At 39.4% G+C, this 16,555-nt stretch overlaps 1 protein-coding gene across 1 annotated transcript in view; it reads left to right on the top strand.

Moving 5' to 3' along the window:
* The window catches only part of MYO9A (myosin IXA), a 239,300-nt gene that overhangs the window by 139,033 nt on the left and 83,712 nt on the right, over positions 1 to 16,555 (top strand). Inside the window, exons 11-14 of the mRNA XM_026648438.2 lie at positions 1,603 to 1,724; positions 4,454 to 4,595; positions 7,537 to 7,732; positions 14,108 to 14,227. Coding sequence (XP_026504223.1) covers positions 1,603 to 1,724; positions 4,454 to 4,595; positions 7,537 to 7,732; positions 14,108 to 14,227 — 580 coding nt within the window. The remainder of the gene's footprint in view (positions 1 to 1,602; positions 1,725 to 4,453; positions 4,596 to 7,536; positions 7,733 to 14,107; positions 14,228 to 16,555) is intronic.

Genomic DNA, 16,555 nt, shown 5'->3' on the forward strand with positions numbered 1-16,555 from the left:
CCCCAGAGCCCGCACCCCCAGCCGGAGCCCTCACCCCCTCCTGCACTCCAACTCCCTTTTTCATGAGCATTCATGGCCCGCCATACAATTTCTATACCCAGATATGGCCTTCGGACCAAAAAGTTTGCCCACTCCTGATCTAACCCGGTCAACAAAAGTTACACTGCTTTACAAAAATATAGTAGAAACTTGGCTGGGTTCCGTTCTACTGTTTAAATACATGCTGCTATATACACAACACTGTATAGTTTAAAAAATGTGTCTACTATGGAGAGAAAACTCAAAAGTTTTTATGCATAAACATATTCTGGAGATTACACTTTATGAACGGACTACATTTATTTCCAAATGCATTATAATTATTTATACAACTAGTGTCTCTAAATGGTTTTGAGTCTTTCTATATTTTAATTTAAGAGAAGACATCTTATTTTCAAAAGATGGAGGGTCAGATCTTCGTTCATGTTCATCAGCTGAGGATCTGGCCTATAAAAGAGAGAGTCTTTATTCCCAAAGTGAAGTTAGGGGCAGATCGTCAGCTGGAATAAATCAGATATATAAAGACATAAATAAAATTACAAATAGTGACTAGTTATCAAAACAAAGCAGTAAAATATTGTCCAAGGCACAGATTAGCTACCAAGATTGTGCTATAATGTCTCAAATTAAATCAAAGGTGTTGGATGTTATTTCTTATTTGTGTTACCTTTCAGTCCTAAGGACAATATTTCTTAGCTGCTGGGGCCCAGTGAAACAGTAAGGTTTTTATTGTTTTCCTTTATAAATAAATAATTTTTTTAGATAAAAGCAACACACGTCTAATCCATATCTCCTACTGGATGTGTGTTGTGTGACTTTTGTTTTAGGATTGCATGGTGGGTCTGTGTGGGGACAGTAAACTGTTGCATGATTTTCATGGCAGCATTGCAAACTTATCACATAATTTCGGGATAGCCAGGCAGAACTGAGAAAACATGGAAGAGTGATGGGTGTGTCGTATTATACATATTTTTATGCACAGTAGATACTATGTTGTATACAGTAAATACACTGTCTAGAGTAGAGAAAATAGGGAGAAGAATTGTTTCTCTCAGAAAAAGTGACAAATGGAATCTTTCTAAAAGTGTCTTGGTTCCATTAAAATAATTTTAAGGATCGATGTGGTTGAATATATAAGATGCTCTGGTTTTCTCTGATGTTTAAATTAAGCAACTATTTTACTCTTATACTTTCTTCTGCAAACCAAAAAATAATGGCAGGGCATCATCCCAAGAACTAGCACCATTGTGTTAGAAATTTTTATATTAATTTCCAACAAAACCATTGGTGCTTCTCTTTTCAGCTTTTGCTCTTGGCTTTGAAATACATCCCTTGGCATTACCTACAAGTTTTCCTGTGGAGCAACTGTGAAAGACATGGCATGTTCAGGGTCCTTAACTTCCTCTGCATCTTCATTTTGGGGGACATCCTTTTGCTTCATTACCATCTAAACTAACTTTTCTCTGTTCTTTTGAAAAGGAGAACTTCTGAGTTTTGTAAGCTCAGAACCCAACTTTATTTTAATCAATTGATCTGTTCTTATTGCCTTTTATTTTTCCCCAGGAGGAGTACAGAGCAGAAGGCATCAGCTGGCACAACATAGACTATATAGATAACTCTGGCTGTATAAATCTTATCAGCAAGAAACCAACAGGACTGCTCCACCTGCTGGATGAGGAAAGCAAGTGAGTATGAACTATTTCTGAAAGTCTCAATGACTGACTGCGGTCATGTGTTCACCAAACTCCAAAGGCTCACACTGCCTTACCCAAATTATGTGTGCACCAGGCAAAAGAAGAAAACAATCTGCAAGGTTACTGTTGGTGGAAGCTACAAGCTTTTGAGCTACACAGAACTTTTCCTCAGGTTGCCATGGAGGAAAGTTGAGAGAGAGAGAGATCTCTCCTTCTTACCTCATCTAGTATTGTTAAAGGGAAATGTTGGAAATTCTTTTCTTCAGTATTTGCTTAGAGTGCAGTCACACAATTATTTACGCTGAAGTCTTCTCTTTCTTGGTAATGTTTGCCAAAAAGACACCTAACGCACTAATCGCTATTTCTACTTATTTATGATTTCAGTGCCCTCCTAATTGTTTTTTAATCTAAGTGCTTGCATCTAACAGGGTAATGCAAACAGTGGAGAACGTTTTTTAAAAAAATTTAAACTATGAACTAAAAATGTTACTTATCAAGAGTCTCCCCATCATAGGGAAGAACAGCTAAGGTTACCTTTACTTTGGTTCTGTTCTTTCTTCCAGGTCTGTGTCTCAGGGCATGTCTACACAGTGACATGTAGGAAAGTTAAGGTGAATTAACTAAAGGTGTGAATTTATGGAATATTAGTTAAAGTGCATTAACTGCCTGTGTGGATGTGCTCATTCAGAAGTAAAGTGGCCTTGGTTTGCTTCTAAAGTGAATTAGGCTATGTCTACATTTAAACTGCTACAGCAGCACAGCTGCAGCATTCTCTCATCACTGTAGTTAATCCATCTCCCCGAGAGGCAGTAGCTAGGTCAACAGACAAATTACTCCATCAACCTAGTGCAGTCTACATGGGTGTTAGGTTGGCTTAACTGCGTTGCATGGGAGTGTGGATTTTTCACCCCCCTGAGCGACGATAGCTGGGTCAACTTAACTTTTTAGAGCAGATCTGGCCTTAGTCTGTAGCAAACTAAGGCCCTTTACTTTTGAATGAGAGCATCTACACAGGGATATAATGTGTTTTAATTAATGCTCAATAAATGCATACCCTTTGGCTCGGTCTATACTTAAACTGCTACAGTGGCACACCTGCGGAGCTTCAGTGTAGACACCTGCTACAGCCACAGGAGGGGTTCTCCCATCGCTGTCGTTAATCCGCCTCCCCAAGAGGCAATATCTAGAAGAATTCTTCTATCGATTTAGCGCTGTCTATGCTGGTGGTTAGGTTGGCTTAGTGACATCTTTCAGAGGTGTCCACACCCCTGAGAGACGTAGCTATTCCGATGTAACTTTTCAGTGTAGACCAGCCATTAGTTAATTTGGCTCAACTTCCCAGGTATACAAACTCTCAGACTTGTGGGAATTTTGGCCTAAATCCTCTGAATGTAATTTTCTAGGCTCATGGGCAAGAAGTCTCCAGTAGGATCCACTGGCAAAGTTCCTCCTTAGTAATTCTGTTGGTGGCAGGTGGGGAGGGTTTATTCCCTTCTCTAGAATAAACCACAAGCCTGCTCTTAAACCTGGTGGCTCCCTAGTGACCTACAGTGGGCCCCCCAGTACCAGGGCAGTGCAGCTCCATTGCATCTGTGCTTTCAAGGACCTCCCCCAACCCTCTTTTCCCAGTGACCTTAGGGAGTCCTGCAGTAAAAGTGAATACAGCAGTAGGCTTGTATTAACTTTTCCAAGGACTTTCTCCAGAGCCTCAGAGGGGATGAAGGATTTCCCAGCCTGACGAGGCTCCGCAGCCTGTCTCACAATGGAACCCCAGACCCACAGAGCACCGCCAGAGGCCCCAGAAAGTTGCGAAGACAGTACCACAAAGACACATGATTCCCTCCATGTAAGAAGTGAAAGATCTGCCTGCTGAGGGTTCCCCCATACAGAGATATGGAGGAGAGCAGTCCAGGGCAGTATTTTTTTAACCACAGATTAATTTGAATTTTATTTTTTTAAAAGATAGAATTTTAATTCAGTTTTTGATAAAGCTTTAAAATATGGACAAAGGCCCTTTCAACTGCAAGCAATTAATACACAAAGTTCAAGTTGCAGTGAATTGACATTTTGCTGTGAAAAAGCCATGGGCTTGATTCTTCTGTCCATTTATACTAGTGTACATCAGGAGTAACTTCACTGAAATCAATAATATTGGTGTAGAACTGGTGTGGGGTGAAATTGGGCCCTGTGATTTTATTTACACACCTCTGTGAACTTTTTTTAAAATGCCCTCTTACTGAGACCTGTAAAAAAGCTTAAATATTGAAGTTATGTATGCAGCTAAAATAGCCCATTTCTAGATGGGTGAATATGCCATATACTCGTGTGCTGTGCATTTTGAGTCACAAGGCTGAAGACAAATATATCTGACCTCTAGATAACTGTAGGTATCTAAATAATCATGCTACTATGAATATATTATTACAAATAGTTATGTGCATGACTACACTTTTGCAATTGATTCATTCTAGACCCAGTTAGCTGTACTAGATATCTGCATTTGGAAGCTTCATCAAATGTATATAGTATGTATTTAAATAAAGGTGTATGTTAGCATACATATGTTGCCAAATGCAGCTCAGTACTGGGTATAATATCTGTCAGCACAGAAAAGAGAAAAGCAGAATGTTCCCTATTACAATTTATGGTCTGTCAACAAGGGTGTGTTGTTTTTTTCTTTGACTTCACAGCTGCCTTCATTTTTTCCCCCTTTTATCCAGTTTTCCACAAGCCACAAACCAAACACTACTGGACAAGTTTAAGCGTCAGCATGAGGGGAATTCTTACATTGAATTTCCAGCCGTGATGGAGCCTGCTTTTATCATAAACCACTATGCTGGAAAAGTGAAATACGGAGTGAAGGTCAGTCACAACAGCTGTTCACTAGCACTTATGTCAGTTAAAATGCATTCTAGCTATGACTGGGTACCCGTTACCCAAGACTGCAGCGTGGATGAGTAAAAATTAACTCCGATTTATTGTCTGCTAGAGTTCAGATAAGATTTTTTGTATAGCAGCAGTGTTCTGAATGTAAAACCACGGCACGTTGCTGAACTAGGTGTCGGTGTGAAGGAGGTAGGCACAAATAGGGAATGTCAGGCTGTCTGGAGTGGCTCCCAAGCATGGGTGCCAACTTCAAGGCAGACTGTCAGGAAATAAGGCACAAACCCCAAATTGGTTGTGAGTTCTATAATTAGATTTCACCAACCAAGTAACAAGCGTGAACTCCTCAGACAGCCTTGCCATGGAATCGCAGACAGTCCCCTAGGCTAGGGCTTTCTGGTCTAACCTTACCACCACCAGGCAAGCCTGCCTCTGTGATTAGATGGTCCCTTACACCAAAAATCACAACATTCAGGTTACTCCCAGTCCCAAAGGACTAGTCACTTGCCCCAGGTCAATTGTACCTAGGGTTGCCAACCCTCCAGGATTGTCCTGGAGTCTCCAGGAATTGAAGATTAATCTTTAATTAAAGATTTTCATGTGATTAAACCTCCAGGAATACATCCAACCAAAATTGGCAACCCTCATTGTACCCTTGATCTCTCACTGGAGACAACACTTGTAGCCAGTCCTTTAATAAACTAGCTAACGATTTATTAACTAGGAAAAGGAAATAAGAGTTCTTTATGAGCTTAAAGTGGGTAATACCCACAAATGAGTTTCAGCCTTAGATTCAAAAAGATAATAGAAACTTCAGTAATAAGCAAACTCCATATGTCCTGTAGGGCTAACCCAGGCAAAACAGCTAGGGAGTGGGAGGGCAGGCTTTTGCTTATGCCTAGTGATTCTGGCCCCTTTAGAGTCCAAGCAGCAAGAAGAACCCAGTTTCTCCTTGTCAGGGATTTTTATGCCCTTCTCCCTAGAGCCCAAGCTGATGGGAGGAGTGTGCAGGCTCTCTTCTTCCTGGAGGGGGTGAAGAGTTCAGTTAACGAAGTCTTTGTTCTTTTAATGTCTCACCATGGCTCATTTGGTTTCAAAGATTTTGTCGTTAGGCAGGACCCAACATCTTCTGTAGGAAGCCAGCATTTGAATTAGAGAAGGCTTCTTTCCTGTTTGATGAATGGTTACGGAGGTTTACGATGGAAACATTTGCTATTGCCTTATAACATGGGGTACAGATAAGGGAGACTAATGCATGCAGAATCCTACAAATTATTCATAAAGTCTAAACACCAAACACATTCTTACAACTCTAATATCTAGCTCAACAATACTAACATACAGGTGAGCCAGACTGGTTTCCAGCTGTGCATTTTGTCAGTGTTCAGTGAGGCCTGGGGCCTTGGCATGAGCTGGCACCTGGTCTGCCAGCATCACAGGGGGCAAAGGATTTATACAGTTTATTGTGGATGGAAGTGTAAAGTTTCAAACAATGTTTTTAATAAATTTAAAATGACAATAATCAGAACCTTTTAAACATAAGCATAGCCCAACAGAGCAGCCACACCTTCTTTCTGTATGGTCGCCCTCCTTGTACTGCTTCTTCCCACCCATACTCTTGGTTGTCTTCCATTTTGTGTCGTGCGTAGCTTTCCACTCCAAACGTGCAAGGACTTACATACATGCTTAGCTGTACACACTATATATTTCATTGGGGCCTAAGATTGCACATTCAACAGGATTACTCAGTGCATAAAACTAAGCAGGTGCATAAATCTTCACAGATTTGGGGCCGTAGATTATAAATTCTTTGGGAGAATAACTGGGATTTGTATTTTTCTGTATGGTGCCCACCTTGCTTAGCATCACATACATCAGCAGTTCTAAACCTTTTCCATACTGGGACTCTCATCCTAACTAGCCAAGATCCCTCCCCCCTTAGTAACTGATAACCTGTTCACTAGCCCCCCAGCTGGAATAGATGATAATATCCAAAGTTGTCTAACAGTATTATGGCACTGCAAGGGAAATTCCTTTGAATTCTTGCAAAGAAACCCAGGTATACAGTGCAGTGTGGACGCCGAAGCATGGGCTTGGATACACTGAGTCCACAAGCCCAGATCCCACAGACCTGAGCTTATTGTATAGTGCAGACATACCCACAGACAGCCTTTGAAGCACCAAAAGATACAATTTGCAATATGTTTCTTGTTGCAACTTCCTGTCCAAGTTCCTTGTCTAAAGCTCTAAATTGATAGCTGCCAAGTTAAAATAATTATTCTTCTGGAGAAATGCCCTGTAAACTTAGTTAACTGACACAAACTCCATGCAAACTGAGTGCCTGTGTGTAGAATTAACTTGGATTTGCATGGCATCACCAGGGTTTGGGGGTCGTGGTTTCTCCAGATTACAGACAGTATATTGTTTATGGCTAATATACTAGCAATACAAGACCAAATGCATTTTCTTTGCCTTTAGCCATTTTACTATTAAATAACTACGACTGGGATTTTCGCAGGTGTCTAAGGGAGTTAGGAGTCCAGCTCCCTGAGGCATGTTTAAAAAATCTCATGCTAATTATTTTAAACTTGACCCCATTGACATTCATGTCACTAAAAGTATTGGTCCAGGTCCTCCTGACAGCTGTTTGGCATCTGGCCCAGCTCGTGTGGGAGACTACGTAGGTGCTATAGTGTTTAACTATGTACCAAAAAATCACATTAAAAGAGTATTAAGTTTGTGGAGTCAAGCACCAGCATTTAAAATGTCTGTTTTATTAGAAGTGTGTTGGACTGAGAATTTTCATTAAATTATCTTGCTTTTGAAAGCTATCACATGCAGAAGAACAGCGAGGACAGTATAAATAAAAAGTTGTCATATTACAAGAATAGTCAAGCCCTTCTTTTTTCTTTTTCGCTAGGATTTCCGGGAGAAAAACACAGATCATATGCGGCCAGACATTGTAGCTCTCCTAAGAAGCAGCAAGAACGCCTTTATCTGTGGAATGATAGGAATTGATCCAGTGGCTGTGTTCCGCTGGGCAGTCCTCAGAGCTTTTTTCAGGGCTATGGTTGGTTTTAGGGAGGCGGGAAAACGATACACTGAGAAGAAAACTGGTGAGTAACAGATATTGGCATCCCACCTCTGTACATCTTTGAATCTTAACTATATATAATACATACACAATATGTCCCTGATATCTGATTTTAGTATGATTAAAATGTTATCGTATCTAATTTACACATATGCTCCTCTTCCTAATAATGTGTCCAAAAACGGGTGAATTGAATGGCTAGATTTCTGAGTAAAGAAAAGTGTGGTACTTCACATGTTGAATAACAAATGCAATGGAGCCTTAGCAATTTATGATGAAGGATTTTCATTCTGATGTTATTTTACCTTTTCTGTAGGATTCATTCTTAAGGAAATGTGCATGATTTAAATGGAAGCTTAAAATTATGAAGCAAAAAAGGGAATATTTTGATTCTTTAACTCATATTTCTTTCACTGTTAACATAAAGTCTGAAAACACAGAAAATAAGACTCTGCTCTGTAATTTTTCAGACTGTTCACCCTTTAAGCTGAAAGAGAGATTGTTCTCCTGTCTAGCACAAATTCATAGCTGTGCGGTCAGCTAGAACGACCTACCCTCCCTCATGCAGAACAGGGAGGGCCATAAATTAAATGAAAGTAATGGTGCATCATCATGCTGTGGCAGGCAATACTTGGCTGTGCTTGTAGAACATTTCTCTGCATAAAGCTATTCCTGAACGGCAGGTACAAGCTATTACTATTAATTTCTGGGCACAAGAGGGCTTGAAATTCACAACAAAGCTAGAACATCAGCAGGGAAATGTCAGTACAAAGTTAAAATTAAGCATAGAATCATTCTGTTGATTTCTAGCTTGAAATGTTAATAGATTTGCATTAATAGAGTGAACGAATCAAGGAAAAATCATATAATTATGAAAATACACCCATTTAGAATAAGTTTCTCTGCTTAGTAAGAATAACATCAGACCCTTGGGTCAAATCCCAAGAATAACAAGAAACAAAACCAGCCTTCAGCTGTTCAGAAGAGTGAGAAAAAGCCAGCCCTAGACAGAATAATTGGAAAGACACTTTTGACAAATGAACCTGAGACTTTTCTTATATATCAGTACAAGGTTGAGATTGTGAAAGTTCTATGATGACCATTGTAATGCTGGGAGGTAGAGGGGAGAGAAGTTTCACTTGTAAAGCTCCCATCACGCATTGCATGAGAGTTGCAGTTTTCTTGAGACCTTCTGCCTAGGGGAGGGGGGGGGAAAAATCCCTAGAAATCTAGTTCTTTGAAGAGATGTTCCTGCCTTTCCCTCATATGTTGTGGGGTGTGCTTTGTTGTTTCTTTTTTAAATCTTGCTGATTCACGAATCCCAGCTGGATAGCTGGCTGAGCTATAGAGTGCTCTCCAAGGAAGAAAAATAATAAAAATGCTATCTCGCTGGCAGCAAGAGCTATTGCCAACCCTGCCCTGCTAATTTCAAGCCCTGCTTCACCCTCTGTCTTCTGTAGTCACATCTGCCATGTTAGTGTCCCTAGCAGTTAGCTTTCTGATTTCTCACTTTTTAGATTGGATCAGCAACTGACTAAAATTAGACATATCAAAGAAAATCGGTGAGGTTTTCAGACAATTCTGGGATTTTTTTTTCTTATGTCAGGACTAATTAGTATATGGTTTCAGTTGAAACAGCTTCTTAACCTCTTTCAGGATACAGTCCTATAGTCCAATCCGTCCTGTGCCCTTTGCGTGACCACTCAAAAATGTCTCACTCCATTTTGTTTTGTCCCTTGTAACATTTATTCTTCAGATAAAATAATTCCATTGATATCAAGAAGACAGTGTAAGCCTTAAACTCCTTGACTGCCCAAAATCATTTGCATCTTAATTTTTCCAAGGGACACGTTTTAAAAATGTTATCAAATAATGACTGAAGTAGTTTGAGAAATAATGATGACAAACGTGCCAACTTTAAGAAAGCAGAACTAAAGAAAGAGTTCACCTAAATCCAAATTATTTCCAGTATTAACAGTAAGATGCGGTTTAAAGCATCTGTGTGGAGGAAATGTCACGATCAGTTATCTTATCATACATATGTAGTCAATAAGTTATCCAGTATACACTAGCATTGCTATCACTTATTACATAGGGTAGCAAAGAACTTTCACATGGCAGCAGAAGCAGCACCAGTCATTCAGTTTATATTGCATAGATAGTTAGTATGAAGAATAAATGATAATGTGGGCTAGTGCATTTTACATTTTTATCCATTTTTTTGGAGTTACATTATTTAGGTATGTAACTATTGCTAATAGAAAAATATATTGCTAATAGGTACAGCATGTTATGGGACCCTGATCTCAGCTGGGGCCTATAGGCATTGTCCTAATATGAAGTGATGCTAGACCCTACAGTTAAACTGTAGTGTCAATGTTCTTTCCTGGGGAGGGAGTGGTTGCCTAGTATCCTTGTGCCCATTGTTATAATTGCTAACACTAGGAGCTAATTAATGTCTTTCCCTCCATATGTGAAGTAAATCTCCCTTTGCCAAGAATACTTTTATACATAGAAGTTTTCTTTTCTAAAAACAAAGTTATGTTTTTCTCTTTTTTAAAAATTAACTTTTAAAAATTATTCCAGTATAGAGCATGTCAGTGGCATGTGTCTCTGTTATGGTGGCCACTTAACATCCTTAGAATGATAGACTAGATAAGCTTTGTGTCTGCCACCTTGAGAACACACTAGTGTTGGTCCCTAAGGACTGATTTACATGATGGTACGGATATTGGAATCTTTTGTAACTAGCACTCTAGATTTCTCTTTCTTCCTTAATGATGATGCCCTGTGCCCACCTCCCATTCAATTATCAAACTCTAGCTACAGTTTGGCGTGAACTTCTCCATAACCCAGTCGGTGTCTCAAAAAAGTATCCCAAATGGCATTGTGTGTTAGAACAGGTATAACTAAATGTCTGGCATGGGGTACTGGCTTATATATTTGATACCTTAGTTTTGTACATTAGTCCCCAGAAGACTGAGAACTTTGTTCTGAGGCATACTTGATTAGCGGATGCTGGTGCCTATCGACTGCTCACAAATCTGATAATCTAATGAACATACACCTCTACCCCGATATAACACTGTCCTCGGGAGCCAAAAAATCTTACTGCATTATAGGTGAAACCGCGTTATATCGAACTTGCTTTGATCCGCCGGAGTGCGCAGCCCCACCCCCCCGGAGCACTGCTTTACCGCGTTATATCCGAATTCGTGTTATATCGGGTTGCGTTATATCGAGGTAGAGGTATACCTACAGCAACTATTCTCTGAGAATTGTTCAAGGAGCCACTCAAATTTTAGGCCCTAAAGTTTACCTATCTTGATTGTCATTCTATAAAATAGCACATATTTCTAAGGATTGCATATGTGTTGGGTTTTTTTAACCAAACCTTTCTAGGTTTTAATTAGCATGAGCTGAATGCATCTGGTGCAGCCAGAGTTGGAACTCATGATACAATAAAGATTTGCTAATGCCCCCACCCCCACACACACATATATTAATACCTAATAACACCCCCACACTAGCACACATACTGCTCAGTTTTAAACATTGTTAAGAAAAGCCTTAGGGTGTCTTAGGAGTTGTCTACAGTTACCGGAGGATTGACGCTGTGGCGATTGATGCATCAGCGGTCGATTTAGCAAGTCCGCTAAATCGACCGCTGATGGCTCTCTTTCTGACTCCAGTACTCCACCTGATGGAGAAGAGTAAGGGGAGTCGACGGAAGAGCGGCTCCCGTCGATGTCACGTAGTGTGGATCCTGCGGTAAGTAGATCTAAGCTATGTCGATTTGAGTTACGCTATTCACGTAACTCAAATTGTGTAGCTTAGATTGACTTTTCCCTTTAGTGTAGACAAGGCCTTATAAACTCCCTGGTAGCCCTATCTGACCTAGCTGTGATTGATCAGAAGGTACAGTTGCAAAGCAGTTTTAAAGGATGTCTAAAAAAGCTGCATATTTTCTTTGGAGCTTATTTTTTTTTCAGTGTTTTTAGGCCAAAAGTCTATATGCTTTCCTTTTCCCTGTCTGAAGGCCTATTTGAGTTATGCTAGCCATACAAAAATCTCAATCCTATGTGCAGTAGGCTTTCCAAAACCCAGTTTGTTTTTTTCTTTCCTTCATTCTATATCTTTCTTTCTTTGTGCCATTAGTGTCCTGAAGCAGTGTGAACATTTCTGTGCTCTGCTTTCAATAGAATTAGTGTTGGATAAATGAATATACTCTTCACTGCTACCTTTAGGAGCTTTTCTTTTCTTACTGCACTTGTTATATTCTTGTAGTGTAGCTTTTAGTGATGTTGTGTTTATAACTGTGAGATATGTAGAAGCAGAGCAATGTAAATGTCTGAATTTTGTTGGATATGTTTCTCTTCTGGCCCAAGAGGTGTTTCTTACAGTGCTGCCAACTCTTTTCAAATTAAAAACTGAGAGATCAGACTGGGTAAAATATCAGTAGTTGAGGGGGGAGCTCTTTGAATTGCTTGTTTTATAATTGAGCTTTCTCAGTGGGATAACAAGAAACTGAAGTTAAATTCTAAAAGAAAAGCTCACATTTGGGTTTGATTTTCTTGAATCAAAATGAACTTGATTAAAGGCACATTGTCAAGTTTTTAGGAAGTAAATTTGCCTGATTTTTTTTGTAATCTGATGGCAAATATCCTCTAGATCAGTGGTTCTCAACCCGCGGCCCGTGGACCACTTGTGGCCCAATCAGCACACAGCTGTGGCCCATGTGACATCCTCAGGGCCACAGAAGGAGTATTGGATGCGGCCCACAATGATAAATAGGTTGAGAACCACTGCTCTAGATTAATTTATTCCACATAAAACATAATAATGAATGCCTCGTTGCTGACAAATTTAAAAAGAAAAGTCTCTGTTTTGAGATGACTTACACAAATCCAGTGATGGAAGCCAGTCATCCACAGCTTCCTCTTTGGTTTTCTCTGTTTTGAGTATGTTGGATGTGAACATAGATCCTAGCTCTGATAAAGGATTTATGTTTCTGACTTTATGCTCTCATGATTCCTCTGATGGCTCTGCAATAGCATTCAACTAACAAGCACTATTCCCAGTGCTGTGCCCATTGCTGCTGACATAAATGATGATGCTGGTTTGCAAGCAGTGAAGCAAGCAAAAGAAAGCCATGCTGACTTTTGTTGAATTAGCAATGTTATAAACCAAAAAAGAAGAAAACGAATGTTTGCTGAATAGAAAAAGGCAAAAATGGTGGTTAAAAAAAAAAAATTGGTCTTCAGGTTTCCAAATGGGCAGTACAAAAATGGTGTTACTAACATTAGAAAAACAATAGTTGACAGTGTTCCTCTAAAGTGTTCAGATCAGTCTTTGCTGATAGTTTAAAGCATCAGTCTTGAATGCTAGGCATAATATATCATGCTGACATAAGGTAACTTCAGTGCCTCATTACTCCTCAAATGAAGCATGACATGTCCCACAGTAATTCCCTTTTAGATGGTAACTGGAAGGAGCTTCCTATTTACAACGTAATACCTGTATAACTTTTATTCCAAGTTACATTTATTATGAAATTATCAGAGAATTATCCTGTATGCCCACACATAGATGTCCACCGTAACTTCTGACACCAACTCCCAGATTCTGTCTGTCAGCTAAACTCAGTGTGTCTGAAATCTCCCCATTTCTCAGCCCTAAGGAAGGCTAAGCGTACCTCCTCTCCTCTTCCCTATGTAGAGTAACTCCTGTTTCAATTTAAATTGCAAATATCTGGATAAAATAGGGGTAACAGTGTGTGGAGCAGGTCAGAATTTGAGGTGGCTGTGCTTGTGAACATATGGGTGAGGAGTTCTGAAATCAGTAGCCAACCTCGGCTGAACTGAAGCAGAAGGATTTATCGTACTGTAGCTAATAAAAGTAGAGATTTGCATAATCACTACTTTTTAAAGGTTACCTTGCAGTGATTATCCAGATGATTGTGCTCTGGGCCAATCAAAGTGCTGGAATTTATATACTATTCAGTTCACAAGAAATAACCCTATAGTCACCATGCAAATCAGACCCCCCTCAGTCAGAGTGTAAGGAAATGTGTAACTGTGAGTGGATGCCTGCAGAGATGTGGTTAAGTACATTTGCAGTGTCCTTGGACTCTGGATTGAGATAATTATGTCCATGACTGTGTGTGATGTGTCATGATAGCTTGTCGTGAGGGAACTGAAGTTAACCTGTGTCAGTGCTATGCATTTTCATAACTGCTGCAAATAGCCTAGTTATGGTCCATAAACAGAAAGTGCGACTTTTGAACAATTCTTGTATTACATGGGCAGTTGGCAGCATTGTTCTTTACTCTTTCCTGATTTCTGCTTATATAATCTTTCTCTTCTCTCCATTTTTTGTTTTTATTTTGCTTCCCAAGGGCATGATGATGCAGTGCCATGTGCGGTTTTGAAAAGTGTGGATAGTTTTAGCTTTCTACATCACCCAGTCCATCAGAGGAGCTTAGAGATCCTGCAGAGATGCAAGGAGGAGAAGTACAGTAAGGCTCCATATCCCACCATCCTCTCTGACATGACACTCACACATCAGGAAATGGAAACCAGGAGCATTCTGGGTAGCAAGGGGGGAAAGAAACATGCAAAGAAACTTCCAGTGCAGCCCAGTGAGAGCATCATAATCAATTGCAGGAAACCTTAAGGAAAGGATTTTAGCCTTTTCCCACTAGAAATTCTTAGCTAGGGTTTTGTTCTACAGAGATCTGGAATAGACTCGCTGGATGGCCTATTCTTGTTAACGAGTTGTAAAAAAAAAAAAAAAAAAATCCAGTATATGTCCATGCTTGTTTAATTATACATGGAACCATTTTACTAATGGCTTCACAGGATGCTCTCCTAAATAAGACAGTATTCTGAAGTTAGTAACACTTTTCATGCCATTAATTTTTAGTGTTACTACTATCATACCTAAAGCAAGTTTAGAGCACTTCAGAACCAGTAGGAATATTTCTAGTGTGAGTTAATATAGCTAGGATTTTACTTCAAGCTTTCTTCAGGATTCAGTCCCTTTCTTTTTTTATTACAGCTTTATTTATATGTCATACTTTAAAAATAACTGTGTTTGGAGAAAGTGCCTATGTTGTTTCAAAGGCTTTCATTTAAATATGAGGAATTGTTATGCTAGAAGACCCCTTTACAGAACGGGTGGGCAGAGATGCGCTTGGTCTCCATTTCCTTGTCCTTACTCCTCTGTTTGTTACATAATAAACTAGTCCTGCATGAACAAACAGGCCTTTCTGCCTGTACTACTAATTACTATGGCTGGACTCCTATTGTAGGAGGAGAAGGGAGTCCAGCAGCATGGAACATAACATCACCTGCCACAAAGAATAGCGCATGGAGATTCAGTGTTATAACAATGTAAAGGGCCTGCCGCAAGATGCCACAATACTAGTTCACTCTTTAAACTGCGCTGTATATCATTTCACTTTAAAGTTCAGCTGCACATTCAGTTGCAAGCGCTTCAAAAAAGGAACATGCAATAGTGTAATGTCAAGATTTGCCTTGTTTCCTGTGGAGAGGTGATCAAGCTTTAAAGGTGAATTAAAACAATTAAATATTTTTGGTGTCTGTATTTACAGAAGGCTTAACTCTTGTGCCATCGTGTTGCTTCTTCATTTTGTATAAATAAAGTTTACAGAGATGAAGCATTACTGTAAACAAGTCTTAATAAAGGCACACTTTCCATCTAAAACGTAGACTTTAAAATGCCTGTAAGATGTGCCTAAACAGAACGTCAAAAGGCTTGTTTCCACATTGTAGAAATATGCATGGTAAGTACAGTACTTTTGTGTTAGCACTTCAGAAAGATGTGCTTGACTTTAGAAGTCTCTAAACAGACTTCTTCCATGTGCTCCCTGCAATGTCTAGCACTGGGAAAGTTAAGGAAGGGTTTTCATTCTTAACATAGGCCTTGTCTACACTAGACTATTTTCCTTAATTTTCCACCACCAATGGGAAATCTTAAGAAAAAGTCTAATGTAGACATAGCCTCTAGAATTTCACAGTCAATAAATATACTTCTAAGTAACACTTATAGATAATTACATAGCTCTCAATAGTTTATTTCTAGTGTAAGTAAAGCAATTGGAATCCAGTTTAAGATTTGCAAGTTAGTTTAGCTATATGAGCAGGTTGTTTATGGTTTGTTAAAAAACGGGGAAAAACCCATACAGCACAGAATATTTTTTAACTATGACCTATAATTCAGTGTAAAAATAATATGATGCAAGTTTATTATGGTCAAGCCCAACAGTGTTAAACTTAAATTCATTCTTGCCACTGGCGAAGCCTTGTAATCCTTTTCCCTGTAAGAAATCCATCTTTGGTTGAGAAGGTGGAACATGTGATCTCTGTTACAGTTCCTGATGTTTTGTCACTTGGCCAAGAGCAAATGTTCTGGCAAATAAGTAGTTCATGCAGATTAGCTGCTTCTGTATTTGGGTCTCTTGCATATCCCTATACAGTGTGTGCTGCCATTGGTCAGTTCCTAGAACTTTTTCTTTAAAATAGGTAGAGTCCAAACCCATTTAATTATTTGATGCTTGGGAGTTAGATTTTGCTGGATTCATTCAGTTGCTAGCCTTGAGGCATGTATTCCCAAGTTTTAGAAGAGCCTCTATGCTCACCAGTGGTACTACTTGGACTTGGCTTTTCCTGGAAGTTAAATAAAGTTACATCCTCTCGATTTCTGAAAAATTGATTGGTAGAAACGTCTTTGTTTTGAATTGTAAGCATCAGTTCCAATCACAAGTGTAAATTAAAAAAGTTATTTAACCAGTGGATTAGTTAGTGAATCCAAATTCCCCTAG

Source organism: Terrapene carolina, unplaced genomic scaffold, assembly GCF_002925995.2.
Source record: "Terrapene carolina triunguis isolate 2854851 unplaced genomic scaffold, T_m_triunguis-2.0 Scaffold67, whole genome shotgun sequence".
NCBI classification, from domain to species: domain Eukaryota; kingdom Metazoa; phylum Chordata; order Testudines; family Emydidae; genus Terrapene; species Terrapene triunguis.